This window comes from Xyrauchen texanus, chromosome 20 (genome assembly GCF_025860055.1).
Source record: "Xyrauchen texanus isolate HMW12.3.18 chromosome 20, RBS_HiC_50CHRs, whole genome shotgun sequence".
NCBI lineage: Eukaryota > Metazoa > Chordata > Actinopteri > Cypriniformes > Catostomidae > Xyrauchen > Xyrauchen texanus.
The window spans coordinates 2,510,164-2,528,256 of record NC_068295.1 but is presented as its reverse complement, the minus strand read 5'-3'; the positions used below and the strand labels follow the sequence as shown (position 1 = coordinate 2,528,256).

The 18,093-nt window shown below is 38.4% G+C and overlaps 1 protein-coding gene across 1 annotated transcript in view; it reads right to left on the bottom strand.

Annotated features, from left to right (window-relative positions):
* Positions 1 to 18,093, bottom strand: part of LOC127660628 (lysosomal-trafficking regulator-like) — a 112,747-nt gene that overhangs the window by 25,221 nt on the left and 69,433 nt on the right. Inside the window, exons 23-39 of the mRNA XM_052150970.1 lie at positions 16,546 to 16,674; positions 15,342 to 15,933; positions 13,839 to 14,019; positions 12,762 to 12,931; positions 11,928 to 12,158; positions 10,276 to 10,442; positions 10,020 to 10,178; positions 8,135 to 8,326; positions 7,809 to 8,002; positions 7,323 to 7,532; positions 2,437 to 2,613; positions 2,254 to 2,330; positions 1,982 to 2,170; positions 648 to 793; positions 449 to 542; positions 245 to 306; positions 92 to 147 (exon numbers count right to left, since the gene is read on the bottom strand). Coding sequence (XP_052006930.1) covers positions 92 to 147; positions 245 to 306; positions 449 to 542; positions 648 to 793; positions 1,982 to 2,170; positions 2,254 to 2,330; positions 2,437 to 2,613; positions 7,323 to 7,532; positions 7,809 to 8,002; positions 8,135 to 8,326; positions 10,020 to 10,178; positions 10,276 to 10,442; positions 11,928 to 12,158; positions 12,762 to 12,931; positions 13,839 to 14,019; positions 15,342 to 15,933; positions 16,546 to 16,674 — 3,026 coding nt within the window. The remainder of the gene's footprint in view (positions 1 to 91; positions 148 to 244; positions 307 to 448; positions 543 to 647; positions 794 to 1,981; positions 2,171 to 2,253; positions 2,331 to 2,436; positions 2,614 to 7,322; positions 7,533 to 7,808; positions 8,003 to 8,134; positions 8,327 to 10,019; positions 10,179 to 10,275; positions 10,443 to 11,927; positions 12,159 to 12,761; positions 12,932 to 13,838; positions 14,020 to 15,341; positions 15,934 to 16,545; positions 16,675 to 18,093) is intronic.

The window sequence follows — 18,093 nt, the reverse complement described above, 5'->3', positions numbered from 1 at the left end:
AACTACCACAATATAAACAGTATAACTATATCTAAGCTGGTCTTCTACTGTCATAACACAACAAGCTCAATTGTTTAGAAGCAGAACCTACCTGGTTATCATGTGTCTCAGCTACATTCTCCTCTACAAAATACATGCCAGACTTCCCTAAACAAACATAACACATAAGAGCATGTCAAAAGGTCACTCCAGACAGAGATCCATGTCATGAATGGTTCAGACAGACAGGCTGAGGAAGTCTCACCCAGCAACAGTTCCCCTGCCGTCTCTCTAGAGGGCGCCACACTTACACACCTCCTAGTAAACCTAAAAAGTGAGGAAAAAAATATTTTTGGCTCTTTGCATTCTTCGATATTCTCTGCTATGAGGACTCAAAGGACAAAGCCTCGATGTGTCTGAAAACTGACAAGCTGTTTTATTGTAAGGCGTGTTTTGTGTGTGTGATTACCTGATTGGCTCACTAGTTGCCTTGTCCTTCACTATGGAGGAAGAGGAGTGAGTCTTGTCTTCAAACAGGAAGGCCAGTGGAGCTTTGACAGTGTCTGTGATAAGCAGAAACACATGCATGATGCTGTATACTTACCCTGCAAAGGCAAACCACATTTACAAAAAACTTTTTTCCCCAAAATGAGTGAAGGGATGCTCACCGTCAAGTTTACGTCTGTCTTTGAGCAGGTATTTGTTGGGGATGGTCAGGTAGCAGCGCTGCAGACGTCGCCGCTCACGGTTCGGCCCCTCAGTGGGATCCAGCTGCCAGGACGTTGGGTAAGAGGACTGATCGTACCACACCGCCCTAACAAACACATACATTTCATCAGCATCTCTTGCAATAATTCACATGGACTGTTTTTGACTGTTTTACTGTTATTTTAGCAATTTGTACATCTCATTTGCTATTATTAAATTGGATTCATTAATTATTAATAAATCACCAATAAAATACCCCTTTTCTCACATAAGCGATGGAAAAACCTGTCCACCAATGAAACTCAAGTATGGTTAAGTATTGTAGTTCAACCAAAAATGACAATTCTTTCTCACCCTCATTCCAAAGTTGTACCAAACCCAAATGCCAAGGTTAGATTGAAAACAAATATATTCCTTGTCATCTGACGTTATACAATAATTTTGTGTGAGAAACCGACTCAAATTATTCACTAATAATCTTCCCCTCTGCCACAGCTCTTAAATGTCATTCTCCAATCTGCATACTCAAACTAGCATGCTGCATTCACTAATGACACGTACGAGAGATCTAATGGAATAGGGCATCAATGACGTCCAACCTGGCATTATGTGCCTAAAAGACAATATCTGAATATATGCCAGCGTGAATGAGAAGATTTGGGAAGATTTTCAGCGAATATAAGAGTTACATTTCAGTCTGTTCTTCACATGAAGCTATCATATGATTTCTGAAGTCTTTGAATATACTGCACACAGGACTGGACAGTGAAACTGGCCCTGGATTTTACATAGCAACTGGCCCAAAAGTTGTTGAGCGGAGGAGGTTCGCTGTCCTTTTCTGCATATCGCGGCACCGTTATGTGGTCCGTTCTGCATAACCTGGCGGTTCATTTTAGCTTATCGCAGCCCATTCGTGGCCAACCCACCGGCCCGCTCGGTTCTCCCGATGGCCAGTCCGCCCCTGAATTGGAGTGAGTCAGCCCACCGTGAAAATGCCCGGTATGCCAGATTACCAGTCCAACCCTGATTGCACATGTTGCATAAACTACTTTAAAGGTGTTTTGTCCTCTTTAAAGCTTAATAGACATGGTCACTGTCACTGTATACAAAAAAAGCTGCATCAACATTCTTCAGATCATCTTTTTGTTTTGCACAGAAAAAAGAAAGTCTTTTATGTTTGGAACAACATGAGGGTAAGTGAATGATATAAGCTTTATATTTTAGTTGATTTCCTTATAAGTGTTTTAGTGTGCATTTATGAACTGTAGACAGTGTTATTGTTAGTGAGACTCACCGGTCATGGGTGAGCTGTTGTACGAGCTCTTGCCAGTGTCGGCTGGCACTCAGGTCAGTCTTATAAAGTCCTCTAATGTGCTGCATGACCTTCTTCCTCTCCATGCCCTGCCTGAGAGACACGTTTTGTGTGACGTCTGCAGCGATCTTCGAGATGTCCTTTGACTTCCCGTCCAGCCTCTGTAACAAACTGAGCGACAGAACAGAGCAGCTCAACACAAGGACAGGAAGTGTGTGCACATATTTGTATGTTTTATTATAAAGGTCACTTACCTCCTCTGAGTGTTTGCCAGCTTCTTTTCCCAAGCTCCTTTGCTGGTTCTTGCCTCTGACTCATATTTCAGTTGCTCCTACAAGAAAGAGTAATACAGCTTCAGTTGAGCAATATCAAAACAGACAACACACAGTTTAAAGGAAATGGGTCATGCTAACATTTGCTCTTCTGTAAAGACGCACCTCTTTGATGGCTTTCAGCAGGTCTGGTTTGGCCGGAGCACTGGGCGGGATGCAACGGTGACCGCAGAGCTTCAGCGCCGTCATGAAAGTGTTGGCAGCTGCTTGCTCTTCTTTACTCAAATTGTCTTTGTGGTCGTGTAACAGCTCGTACAGATACAAAGCCAGCTTGGGTCCATGCTAAAAACACAAAACAAACAGGGACCATTAGAGGAATAATGATTTTATACAGTGAATTATTGACAGTTTTTAGAGTGATTCCAAACTGTAAGAAAAAGATATGCTTAATACGAACAGCTATGCATTGATGCATCACTTCACATGAAGTGGACGGGAAATGATTCAGTCATTAATGTACATTGACATTGTGAAAACAAGTTCAGCAGTGGTTTCATGGAAGTTGTGTGGGAGTATAAAGTGGATGAGATTTGTGATGTATACAATGCCATTATCATGATCACGTTACATAATAGTTCAAACATATTCACATCTGGGTGGCGGAGGACGAATCCCAGCTGCCTCCGCGTCTGAGACAGTCAATCCACGCATCTTATCACGTGGCTTGTTGAGGGCGTTGCCATGGAGACATTGCGCATGTGGAGGCTTCCAGCATCCACACAGCATCCATGCACAACTCACCCCACACCCCGCCAAGAATGAACCATGAGGAGGTTACCCCATGTGACTCTACCCTCCCTAGCAACCGGCAAATTTGGTTGCTTTGGAGACCTGGCTGGAGTCACTCAGCACACCCTAGATTCAAACTAGGGAACTCCAGGGGTGGTAGCCAGCGTCTTTACTCGCTGAGCTAACCAGGCCCAATATAATAATACAAGTTTATATAAGGATGTTTCTACAACTTCAGGCAGATTTCAACAGATTTGTTGTTGTTGTTATATCAAGGTCACATAAAAAATTACTTGGAAACTTTTTACCAGTTCTTCATAATCTATTTTTGGTACTTTTTAAATGCCTTTTATGTATAGGCTAGATTTGAATGTTTTAGCCCTGTCCCAGAACCAGACTTTCAATATTAACCATTGAAAGTCCATTATAAAAAAATATATATATATATATATATCTCAGTTTTTCCAAAAGTACTACTGTCCAACAGTTGTGGCATCATTTCCACCACATCAAACAATTTTGCCCCAAATAAAGTTGTCAAAGGTTATTGTAAGAGCATGAAATATAAGACAAAACAAAGAAGGGAAATATAATTTGTGTGCAGAATATTTGTATTGGGCGACAAGTAAGCTGTAACAGGGTTCCCACTCTTTTCATGGCACAATTTTCCAGGATATTTGATGTACCCATCGGGTATAATATTTAAGCAAAAACACACAAGAGTTCATAATGTCTATTGGATTGTTGTTATTTATTTTCCCATATTTGACAGTTTAAATTACATTTTACTATCAAAACTGTGAAAATAGTATTATATTAATTAATTAAAACACACAAAGCACAAAGGATATATTTACTTGACCCTGAAAACACAACCAAAGCCATTTGTTGAAGTTTGACCTTTTGAGATTTCACAAGAGCAAAGTAGACATGACTTATTTGACATTTTCTTTGTTGCAACGCTGTTAATATGCGTCATTTGTGGATTTCCAAGAGCTAAAACTTGTCGCACGTGGGTTAAAATTTCTATTTGCACATTATAATTTAAATCTCAAATGCAAGCAAAACTGTCAAACTGTACAACCCTGCATCTACCACACACACACACACACGATGCTCATGACTCGTGTTGTCAGTTTTTTGAAGCATGCAGCACATGCAGATTCTTTATTTAATTAATTAATTCTCTGTAATAATTACACCAGGACATTTAGCTATTTTAATTTGATTAATTATGCATTTAAACACACATTTTTGTCCTAATGATGTCAAATTTCATGACATACATTTATAGCTAATGCTATTTTTATGACTGGATTCAGTGATTCTGTCCATGTTTTAAACATCGCGCAGACTTGCGATGCCTGAATTATTGAAAATGAATTCTCATGTGTAAAGGATCTATCACCATGCTACCACCTCAGGGTTTGAATTTTTGTAATTTTTTTGAATCAGCATTTTGACCATCGTCATTGTCAATATTTTTGTTGTTAACACAACACCAATGTTTGAATGATTAAAATCATATTTTGAACTTTATCAATATTTATCAAAACTATTTCTTCAGAGCAAAGCAGAGAGGACAGCAGATGTACAGAGAATGTACCTGACAGGGCTTTGTACATAACAATCAACCGTTGACGTTCGCTTCACAACGTGCAGCAACCAGCAGTGACAAAGCGACAGGAATTTGTGTTTGACACCTATCCCAAATTCCAATCATTGCCATGTTTTTGTACATTTAACCAAATCATGTTAGTGACACGGTCAAACAGCTTTAATATAGTAAAAAACTTTCCAGGACGAATCATTATTTTCCAGGACATTTCTTCATTTTCCATGACTGGAAAACCGTATTGCAAAATTCCAGGTTTTCCAGGACGAGTGGGAACCCAGTGTAATTTTGCCAGATTACATAAAAAGTATGAAAATATTATTTATTTGTGTGTATTTAGGATCCATAAAATGTTAGCCATGAAATTAGCTTTAGCAAGACAAAAACATTAAAAAAGTCATTTCCAGCACAGAATTCTATTAAACGCAATACAGAATTTGAGATGTGCTGGAAATGAAACTGTGGTGTGAATTTTCATGACATAAATCTCCTGTGAAACAAGTACATACACTGTTGGACATTGTTGGGAGACAAATTAAATCAATAGTGAGAGAGTGAAAATGTTAAAAATGAAAGTATGGTCATTTGTTAATGTATTTACATAAGCATTTGACATTATCATACTCTAAACTTAATATGCACAACTCAAGTGTTGCTGAGTTTGATGACATCACAAGCTGTCCAAATGAACGCATATGTATCCCCTACTCAGTGTGCAGGAACCAGTGAACACTTTGTAGGGTCCCTGTCAATCAGAACACAAAATACTACTATTCTATTTTCAGTTGTTGTTTATGTATTCTCAGAACAGATATTTCCAAAAGATGATGGAACTGATAAGCCTTCATTTGATTTATTTTTTAGTGACAGAGCATTGTGCCAGTCTATAATGGAGAAAAACAGCCATGGATGACACTGCTGCTATGGAAACAGCAGAGGCTGTCGAGCATTATGAGGATGTTTCAGTGGGTTATTTACTGTATGTCAGACGAGAGTTCTGCCAGCTGCTGAACACACATAAAAAACAAGTCCAGTGAAATATCATTAACTTCCTCCCAGTTCTCTCGGATCAAAAACAGCTCTTTGATTAGGTTCACGTCTCTGATCACTGTCAGCAAATAACAAGAAAAATGTCAAGATCAACACCGACTCTAGTGTTTCCATAATAAAAAAAAGTGACATTTTTGTCAACAAAATGATCAGCATGTCAATATTGCGATACAGTTATAATCTACTCAACGAAATTACTTGTGTTAGGTGTAATCTGATTACAGAGTAATAAGTTATCTAACTGCTAAAGGTAAAGTATTACATTTAAAATCTTTGTAATCAGACTACAGTTACTGACTTTTAATCAAGTTGATTGCTTTTATGGTATGTATTATGCTCATATGTATATCTGTTTGAATTTCTGTGACAGATGAAGGGACAGCGATGATGAGAGAGGAAATGTTAACATTATTTTAAATTAGTGGAGCGGAAAAAAAAACTTTTCTGTAAAATAATTTTTAGATCCTAGTTTAAAAGTAAAGTAATTTGCAATGTGATACATTTTCCAATGAAGTAATCAGTAGAACAATTGGATTAGAATGTGAAAGGAGTAATCAGTATTTTGTAGTGGATTACCATGTTTGTGTAACTTGCCTAACACTGGGAAATACTTAAGAAAACGTTAATTGCCAACAGTACTGAATTCGAGACGGAAAGTCCATGATCATGACGATAATGAAAATATTTGAATAAACTAGTAAAATAATAAACATACAGCTGTCAAAAACATGATAAGAAAATAAATAAATTACATTTAACAAGTAAAGCATCTTTAAAGCATGAAGAATTCACAGCACAGTAACTTCTAGAAAACTACTTCAATTAATACTTTATTTTACTCATTATATGCTATTATTTAAGAAGCTAACGTTTTCACATTTTGTTTATGTTGATAAATATTTTAAATGATTTGTTAAAGTGTGTTCTGTTATAGTGACACGTTAATCGGCCAACTAACGCGTTTTAAAACTATACGCCATTTTGGTTAGAATAAAATGACTAATTATGACAAAGAAATAGTGAGAAAATGTAAAGAACACATTTGTTTGGGGTCTGGGTATCTCAGTGATTATTGACGCTGACTATCACCCCTGGAGTCGTGAGTTTGAATCCAGGGCGTGCTGAGTGACTCCAGCCAGGTCTCCTAAGCAACCAAATAGGCCCGGTTGCTAGGGAGGGTAGAGTCACATGGGGTAACCTCCTCGTGGTCGCTATAATGTGGATCTCGCTCTCAATAGGGCATGTGGTGAGTTGTGTGTGGATCGTGGATAGTAGCATGAGCCTCAACATGCTGAGCGTCTCCGCGGTGTCATGCACAACGAGTCACGTAATAAGATGCGCGGATTGACTGTCTCAGAAGCGGAGGTGACTGAGACTTGTCCTCCGCCACCCGGATTGAGGTGAGTAACCATGCCACCATGAGGACCTACTAAGCAGTGGGAATTGGGCATTCCAAATTGGGAAAAAAAATTACATAAAATAAACATATTTTTCAAAAGTCAAAAGCCATGACTAAGATCTAACATCTATAATTTCACTGAAAACAGAAATGGTTTGTTGTCGGCTTGCTACAGGCGATATTATTCTGCGTCCTCACCTCGAGGCCAGGACTGAGGCTCTCTCTCAGGATCTCAGAGTAGCTCTGCTCGTGCACAAACTCCAGTGCTTCCTTTCTATCCTCCAGAGGAACTGCAGGACTGAGCGTGTGCACCAGAATGCGGCCGATCTGCACCTTGAATGTGTCGCGACAGGACCAGAGGATTCTCCTCCACTGATGGCGAGGGGCGCCACCACGCCCGGCGCTGTCCTAAGAATACACAACAAATGGAAATAACACACTCTATCATAACCGGGTACAGCATATTAATAGGAGTTTTGGTCCTAACCAGCATGACATTTTGTCAGTCACTTGACTTCTAATTATTGTCAGGTTGCACAGACTAACTCTACCAAATCAGAACATCAAATATGTTCTGATCAGCTGTGATTTAATCATTTTGCACAGAACATGTTGTACCACTCCTAGTTAGGACACAGTGAAAATATTTCTTTCTTAATATAAATTCTACTATAAATGGCTAACCAAGCTAATCTTTATGCCCTCCATCATGAGTTTGAGAATGTCTTTGCGGAAGCTCTTCATGTTGCTCGGTGGAAGAGGTGTAGAAGGGGTGGAGCCGTTCTCCTCTAACATCTGCTCGCCAGGTAGCGGCAAGGCCATAACATGATCAGGAGACTCTGGAAAGTTTAAGAGGTCGAAGAAATCCTGGATGTTATCTGGAGAAAAAAAAAGAAACAGAAAAGTTGTGTTTTGCCTACATGACTCTTCTTGTAATTACAAACAATAAAGCACAAAATCTTGCAGCTGTTAATGTTTATGTGCAGATGCCATGTCATTATGTGTGGTACCTTGATATATGAGTCTGTTAACAGCCAGAACCAGGAGTCTCTGAAGCCGCTGGATGAACTCTGTCTCACTGGCTCTGATGGGGTTCTCTTGACTCATCCGGCGCTGCATCATCTGTGTCAACTCATCACTGGCCACAGAACGCATCCGCGTCAACAAAGAGTCCGACTGAGCCAGAGTGAACCGCCTCCGACCTGATAAACACACGCATGTAGTGAACACAACAACATACATAATGAACAGAGTAAATTATGAGTGTGTCATGAGAAAATAATTGTAAACCACCTTAGCCCAGATAGAAAGACAGACAGACAAATATACAGTCAGACAAACAGGTAGATGAATAGGCAGGCAGACAGATTGAGAGAGAGAGAGAGAGAGAGACAGACAGACAAATAGTCACAGACAGACATATAGGTACATAGACAGACAGACAGGTAGACAGTCAGACAGATAGATAATGCAACAGACAGACAGATATATATATACACATACAGTTAGATAAATACAGGCAGACAGACAGATAGATAAAGGAACAGACAGACAGATACATAGACAGACAGACAGACACAGAGTCAAATAGACAGGTAGACAGTCAGACAGATAGAAAAAGCAACAGACAGACAGATATAAAGACAGATAGACATAGTAAGACAGACAGATAGACAGTCACACAGATAGAGACAAACAATCAATCAATCAAATGCACATAGACAGACATGCAGACAGACAGATAGAGAGAATAGATAGTTAGATAGACAGACAAGCAGACAGACAGAGAGAGAGAATAGATAGTTAGATAGACAGACAAGCAGACAGACAGATAGAGAGAATAGATAGTTAGATAGACAGACAGACAGACAGACAATAAGTGTTTACATTATAAAAGTGATGGTGCCATGGTCATTCCACTTCAAAAAATGCTTTGAGTGTTGAATCATAAGATGCATTTGACCTAATTTATACCTGTATTTATACACAGTCCACTTGTGATCGAATCACTCAAGAGACAGACGATAATAACAGGTGTAAACAGTGTTCAGAGAGACAATCAGAGAGACAAACAGACAGAGAATCCTACAAAAAAGATTAGAAGCCTGGTGCATCTCTGGAGATCACGCTCAACTGCATTTCCTTAGTCTCTTTTCATTCAAGTTAACAGTGTCATACATTTCCACGCACACACATACACACACACGCACTCAGGCACCAGCAGTCCTGGACATTGGGCAGATTAGAGACATGCACTTCACTTGCTTCACTGCACACAGACAACATCCCCTCTGAGACAGAGAGGATGTTGTCATCTGTCTATGCAGACAGGGTCGATGACTACCTGCGCCTGAGAGGAACATGAAGGAGTTTGCTCCAGTAGGGGAGGGGAGGGGGGAGTCCTGGGACAGGAAAGTGAACGGGGAGGGCTGAGGAATCAGGCCGTATGAACAGTAGTGTTGCCGGGGGATACGGGGGATTATGGAGTCTTTCAGCCCTATTGAACCTTGGAAATGTGAATGGAGGGAATGATACAAAACAGACACATGAACGGTCAAGCGTGACAGGGCTGATGGTTAAAGACAAGAAGAATGGAGATACAAGTCATATCAAGGGTACATAAAGAACATATAGGGAATTTAAAGGGATAGTTCACACAAAAATGAAAATCATTTGCGGGCTCTCACTTTGTTCCAAAACACAAGAAACAACGGTGTCTTTACTCTCCAAGTTTGTCATCCCTTGCTGACAAAATAACAGCATATGTTTTTTGAAGCACATGATGGTGAGTAAATGATAACAGAATTTGCATTATTAGGTGAACTATCTCTTGAAAAGTCAATCAAATGACCCAAACGATGACAAACACAGAATCTTCTTCTCTCTAAAACTTACCCGCAATGCTTTTGCGCTTTTGCTGCAGCGTATGATGTGGCGAAGTCGGGGCGTGCACATAGCTGCCACTGCTGGATTTCTGAGGGTCCTGATTGGCTGTGGTCTTAATGAAATCAATGGCGGCCTGGATTACCCGGAACTGCAGTGCCATGGCCATTTCTGACAGACAGAATTACAGAGGATTTAATATTCCACCTAAACGATTCACGTTACATTTCTTTGTCATTGTTAGTGCTAATATCGTTACTTCCTTTACCTTGTGTGCGGCGAACTTTGCTAGCCTGCATGTATCCAAGTAACGTGATGAGATCCTCGATGATGCGGAAGTACTGAGAACCTGAAGAGCTGCAGGAGTGGATGGTGACTGCCACCAACAACTGCTGAATATCACACACCACCAGCCTGTAGTCATTCTGAGGAATTCTACAGAGCACACAACATCGAGATAAATCATTTGATATTGTAAAAGTGTCTCTGATATAATCTTCAGTAGCAAAAACACATAGATCAATGTCTGTTCAAACTATCCATTTAAATGTATCTATTCAAATCTTCAATAATCCATTCGCAACATCACGCCAACAATGTTCAAAGATGTCCCTGCTTGGCATAAATGTATTCGTAATTTTATTTTTTTTGCAGGTAAATATGGCTGATTATTATAGTTTATATACAGTATATATGTATATGAATTGTATGTATATATAATTATTGGGTATATATTACATTGCAGCTTATACATAAAAATTATTACATAACGTCTTGCTTAATAAATCAAATATTGCTGATTATTATTCACACACACACACACAATTATTATGTACATTTTATTGCAGCTTATAAATAAAAAATAATAAATCAATCATGTGTATATATATATATATATATATATATATATATATATATATATATATATATATATATATCTTGTATATAGAACAATATTATAAATACATAAAATTATTGTGTTTGTTATCACAAGTTCAACATTGTGGATCACTATTGTGTATTAATATTATTTTATCACACACACACACACACACACACACACACAATTATTGCATATTATTATATTGCAGCTTATACGTCATTCTTGCTTGTGTTAATGTAGCTCAAAAACAGTGGAAAATGTGTCCCGGTTATTTTAAACTAGATTTTTACTGTATTTTCTTACTTGCAATTATCATTTTAAATCCACTTGGCAAAAGAGGATATTACTGTAGATTGGATATATGCAATATATATATATATATATATATATATATTTTTTTTTCTGTATTTGTTCCCTTTTTTCTTCCCAATATGAAATGCCCAATTCCCATTGCACTCTAGGTCCTCATGGTGGCATAGTGACTCGATCCGGGTGGCGGAGGACGAATCTCAGTTGCCTCTGCATCTGAGACCGTCAATCTGCACATTGTTGAGCGCATTACCATGGAGACTCACAGCATGTGGAGGCTTCACGCTATGTGCACCATTCACGCACAACTCACCACGCACCACACCAAGAGCGAGATCCACATTATAGCAACCACGAGGAGGTTACCCCATGTGACTCTACCCTCCCTAGAAACCGGGCCAATTTGGTTGCTTAGGAGACCTGGCTGGAGTCACTCAGCACGCCCTGGATTTGAACTCGCAACTCCAGGTGTGATAGTCAGCGTCAATAATCGCTGAGATACCAGACTCTTTTTTCTTCTTCTTTTTAATTAGAAAAACAAATAAATAAATTTTGAAAAAGAATAGCTTGACTGTAGTTTAACTACTTTAAATTAATAAGACTTTATTTCTATCTTGGCAAGTAACAGTTTCAAAGTAGCTTCCCCAAAACTGACATTAAATTAATTTAATAAAAATTGTGAATTTATAGACTCACGTATTAAAGCAAAAGTAGGGCATAATATTTACCCGTTCTCTAGGCCGTTGAGTGTGGAGAGCGTGTTGAAGAGCACATAGAGTAAGCCGTGATCCAGCAGGATATCAGCCAGCTTTGGACAGGCATTGAGGAGCTGCAGCAGCACACAGAGCGCATTATGCACAAGTGAGTTCTCATACAGAGAGTTTTCCAGCAGACCCAACACAGGGATGATACAACGTTTCCTGAATGGAGAGATGTTCTCCATATCCTCTAGATCCAGACTGGAGAGAAGAGAGCACAATAAAATATTAGTTGTCATTAACTTGAGCAGGTGATTCTCATGAGAAATTGTAGTGGTCATATTTAACCTCAAATCAAAACACAAAAAATATTAAATGATATTATGCATAATGAAAATGAAGTCTGAGGACCATTAAGATATTTTTTGGCATTCTGACATTATTTTCAAAACACTTGAGCACATTTTGACCCTCAACAATCACCGCAACATGTCTAAAAACTTTTTACTTTTACCAATCTCATCTTTTTCAATAATGATTCTTTTGACCATCAGTTTCTCTGTTTAAAAAAAACAACAAACACTTTTATGCTACTTCAGAGCAAATAAATAATTATCGAGATATATATCGAATATCATAAATTTGCTGAATAAATATGACTATTTAAATATGAATAAAAATGATACTAAATGATTGCAAAAGATCATTTAAATAAATATTACAATGCATTTCACCAAATTGTCTGCAAAGCTCAGGAGAAACAGGCTTCAACCTACTTTATGCCCGTATTTTGAAAACTGTTAGTATAGTGCAAAATCTTTAAAAGTGTCAGTTGTGTGGAAATCAGATTGTTAGTACACTCACTCTTCTTCCAGCCCCACCGGTCTTCCAAACAGCATTTCCAAGAAGCACTCGAGCAGCCCCTGAGAGCCCTGGTGCAGGTACAGCTGATTGGCCAACAGGGAAAAGCCGTGATTCTTCAGAAACTTCTCCTTCTGCTCCTTCTGAGCTCGGCTGAAGTATGTGTCCAAGAGCTGTACAAGTGTTTGTCCATGAATAAATGAGATAAGATGAAAAATAAATAAATTAAAACTATTATCAAAGTTCCATTCCACTATTTTTACCTCAGAGCAGCCAATAAAACGAAAAATCAACCAACCAACTATTTTCAGATCTGCTTAAGTAAGCAAAGCAAAGCTTCCGATGAGAGATAAACAGTAGAGGAGACTGGAGCAAAAACATGCACCCTTATAACTAAACATTAATAAAACCATTAATAGAATATTCCGGGTTCAAGTTAAGCTCAAACAGCATTTGTGCCGTAATGTTGATTAACAAAAAAAATATTTTGACTCGTCCCTATATATACACCCACTGTACATTAGAGCACATTTTAAAGCAATTACGTCATTTCTTAATATTTATTATTACTATCTATATTACTGAATCTGAATGGTTTTGTCTTTATATGATACTAACTCTTTTAGCTGTCAGGAAAAAACTAAAGTCAAGAACAGCCTTCAAGTAAATATTTTAGTACATATTTTAAAGAAGCAAATCACTCAATTCCATCATAACACATTTATTTCATATCTAGTTTTACAAATGCTCCTGACAGCAAAGCCATGATAAAATGTAGTTTAAAAGCAACAAGTGACAGTGTTAGCATCTGCATTTGATGTTAACTTTAAAATAATAACCTTATTTTATGATGGAACAGATATCAGTTTAACTTCAAAGATATCAAAGCTTTAGACATATTTGTGAAACGAGCTCACTTCCTTCTCTCAGGCACAGAGAGAGAACTCTACTGAGCATGTGCAGAGTGATTGCCATCTCTTTTGCTAGTCTGGGATTGAAGAAATCTAATGTGTAAAGAGTCCCCTCGGTCTCCCCAAGAGCTCTGCTGAGAGAGAGAGCGAAAGATAAATGAGAGCGGACCTTCATGACGCCCTGCTGTATGAGAGGAGACGAGTGGTTGACCAGGACGAGCAGAGCTTCAGGCTGGATCAGTTTATCCATCACCTCCTCCAGCAGAAGATCTGGCAGCAGCAGCAGAACTCCTCTCAACAGATCATACAGACCACAGCAGATCAGAACCAGACAGTCTTCTGCACTGGACCTGAACAATACACAAAAATGACTTCTGTCAATCAGAGTAATAATGGCCAGATTAGCTTGTTTACCAAATCACTCCTCACACCCAAAAAAAGAGAGCAAAGGATTGGTCTGTTTGATGTGGCCCGATATTTGATCACTAGTGACAGAATACGTACTTGCATCGCCAAATTAACAAAGTCTGAATATTTTGATTATATAAATATTATGTCAAATAAACGTTCATTTTAGTTGTAAGTTCAGGCGAAAATATATCAGCAAAATTGACAGAAATGCCCCAGATATTTAGAATTTCTGGGAACAAAAATGCACTTGTCGTTAATTTATGTAACACAAGAACCGGATAATTATTTAAAATGTATCCTAGCAGTGTATTTATTGTGATATGGTGATATCTTGCACATTATTACAGCATTATGTGTGTATCTGACATTGATAGATTTTTTTTAGTTAACAGCGATAATTATAATTAATAAATATATTTGAATTCATTATTTTATTCGAATGTAAATAAATGACATGCCATGTGTTTCATATGGTTAGGAAAAACAAAATGCCCTAGAAAATCATTTCCAGGGGGTAAATATTGCCCCTTATGTTAATATGTAACATTATATGTAGTAACGTATTTTTAATAAAGAAAAAAAAAAATTCTATGCACATCTCATTTGTTCACAAGTTGTGTTTTACACATTTAAATTTATGGATGAATCTCGCAAAGAAATGTTTGGGTCATTTTCTTTATTATTATTTTGTGGTATTTTTTTTGCATTGTTATATCAAAGCCAATTAAGCACATTTAAAACAACTCTGCATTGCTATGATGCAAAAAAACGATATATTTTTTTTATTGCAATAATTTAAATGATATAGTATTTACATATAAAGGACGTCTTTGTATTATTTGTTTTACTACCTTTAAATTATGCTGATTAAAACAAGACAAAAATTATTTAAATACAGTATTTTTCCAACAGACTGATATAGCATTTTCTACATTAAGTTGGTAAAAAATACTGTATTCAAAAATGACAATCTGATAGAAACCAAAAAAAAAGCAAAAGCAAAATGTATTGATTACAGATAACTTAATTTAATTAATTGTCATGAAAATAATATCACAATGCAAAATTCTTAATGGTCTTTTTAAAAATAGGCTAAATTATCTTTATGGAAAATATAATGACTTCTTTTGATTTTGGGAAACACTGCCCTTGTTTTAATCACCCATATAAGTAATTAAAAGGAAGTAAATTAGTCAGTGAAAACTAGCATCTACCTGTATGCGTTTCTATAATATAAAATCTTTCAACGTTTGATGTGTACCTGTCATTGCCAGAATGAGCTTTGCTGTGTCTCTCATAACCGGGTGAGTATGTGTAACTCTCCCAGTCATCTGGCGGGGCGGGGCGATCAGCCACAGTTGGCCAGCGAGCGATAGCCAGTGAGCCATTCGGTGCAGGAAACGCCAAACCCAGACTGGCCAGATTACTGTGACTCCTATGAAAGGACTGGATTCCCTTTAGGCTGTCCGGTCGGCGTGGCGCTTCTTCGCTGGTCCAACCGAAATGGTCCTCGGACTCCAACGGGCTGCTCGCTGTCCCCTCCTGCTCCTCTTCTATGCTGATGGAGGGTGTTCGATTTCCCATGATGCCCCCCTCCTCCTCACCGCACACATTTTGAGAATCACAGATGGTCTTTGCAGACTCGCAGCTGCTTAGGAGTTGTTCATCACCGACTCGTTTCAGGGTCTCTGTGCTGCCCAGGGTCGTCGCCTCGCCCGGTTCGGTATGCACGGGTAAGCTCCCACGAGTGAGGCGGGGTGTCAGGGATGGAGAAGAGTGTGGAGAGGGGCCGATGCTTGGAGGCCGCAGTGACAGCTCCTCATCTCCACGCTCAGGGGAGGAACAGTGGCGTACTGTAGGACCGAGACACATCAATTAGTAAACTTTTTTATATATATCTTTGCCTTTATTTTGAAGTAAAGATGCATATTAGATCTCTGATTGTTTTAAATTTTATACTGTATGTCACATTTGTAAAGTTTTGGATGTTAAACATGTGAGGATGTGTTATATGTCAGAAAGAAATCATACAGGCTGATTAAACCTAGTTAAAATGGTTTATTAATAGTTCATAAATAACCTACATCTATTTCTTCACTATGCACCTGGCTCTGCGAGACTAACACTTAAAAAAATAACACTTACAAAATTTGTACATTATCGCCTCTTCAACGCACTCTGGTTTGGCCTTCTTTCCAAAGCGGTTTTACAGAGACAGATCTGTGCTGTAATTGATTTGTACACTCTAAAGTTCATGTGTTTCAAAGCTATAAAGCCAGACAAGGTCATTTTCAGCGAATAATGGAAACGGTTTTAAAGTGAGCATGAATATATTTAGCTGAAAACGACATTAACATCAGCGAGTGTTCGGGTGGTAAATGATCATATGTCTGCTGCTTTAAAGAGACTGGCGGTGGTGCTGACCCCGGGCTAGAGTGAATGTGGCTGGCAGTGATGTGTTTCACCTTCAGTGGGCATTTCAGCGAAGACGGTGGGAGAGAGAGACACCACAGAGCTGCAGGCGGATTTTCCTCCACTGCTAGACTGTCGCAGGTACATCATGGACTGAACTTTCTCCTGGTACAGCTTACCATCTACCATGGTACAACAAACATGGTAAAAACGATGCATAAACCATTCAGTAAAATAATCACTCTCATGACCGAAACTGTATGATTTCTTTTCTTCCAAGGAACACAAAAGGAGAAATTTAGTGCTGTAGAAGTCTCATAAATGTAGTCTGTGCAAATTGTGTGCTATGTTTGAAGGATATCAGTGGGTAGGACTGCTTTAGGTTTTTTTTTTTTTACACGCATACCTTGTCGGTTTAGTGACCCATGACCTCAGTGACCCCTGTACATCATCTATTTTGAGTCATGAGTTATGCACAAATCTCTTTAGAATTAAAAAAAAAAAAAATTAAAAAAAAGGCAAAATTGCACAAATTAAAAAATAAAATAATAATTATATATATATATATACACACACACACACACACACACATATACTATCTGATTCTCAAGGTGTCACAGATGTTTCAGTAATTGACTTGATTTACATTTGACATTAAAGAAGCAACATGGAAGTAAACTATAGCAAGTACAACACGTGAACAGTATATGACTATTGTCAATTAGGTGCACTACTGAAATTATGTAAATTGTGCGTCTATTTAGACTCAAAAAGTGCCCGAGGAAATACATATAGAGGCAAGAAAAAGTATGTGACCTCCTTTGAAATTAGCTGGTTTTCAGCATTAATTGGTAATAAAATGTGATCTTACCTTAATCAAAGTCACAAGTATAGACGAACACAATGTGCTTAAGCTAACAAACAAATAATTATAATCATTCATGTCTTTTTGAACACATCACATTAAACACTCACAGTGATGTGGAAAAAGTAAGTGAACCCATGGATTTAATAACTGGCCGATCCTTCTTTGGCAGCAATAACCTCAAACAAGCGTTTCTGTTTCAGAAGGAATTTTGGATCATTCTTCCTTACAGAACTGCTTCAGCTCATATTCTTAGGATGTCTGGTGTGAACGGCTCTCTTGTGGTCATTTCACAGCATCTCTATTGGGTTAAGATCTGGTTCTGACTGGGCCACTCCAAAAGATGGATTTTCTTTTTTAAAAGCCATTCTGTAGCCATTCATTTATTTCAATGTTTGGAGTCAATTTCCCTTTTTCCCAGTAGCGTTGTGGAGTGTCAAGGTGGTCTTTGGCAGACTTCAGGTGCACAGCTATGTTTATGTTGGACTTTCTTCGTGGTGTCCTGCCATGAACACCATACTCGTTTAATGTTTTACAAATAGTAGACTCAATGATTCCCTTCAAGTCTTTTGCTGTCACTCTAGGGTTATTTTTAACTTCATTGAGCATTCTGCGGCATACCCTTTGAGTCATCTTGGCTGGACGGCCACATCTAAAGGTGCGTACACACTGCCAGCGACTTTGTCGCTGCAAGTCGCCAGTGGCTGGCGGTGAAGTCGCTAGTGGGTGTTCTCAC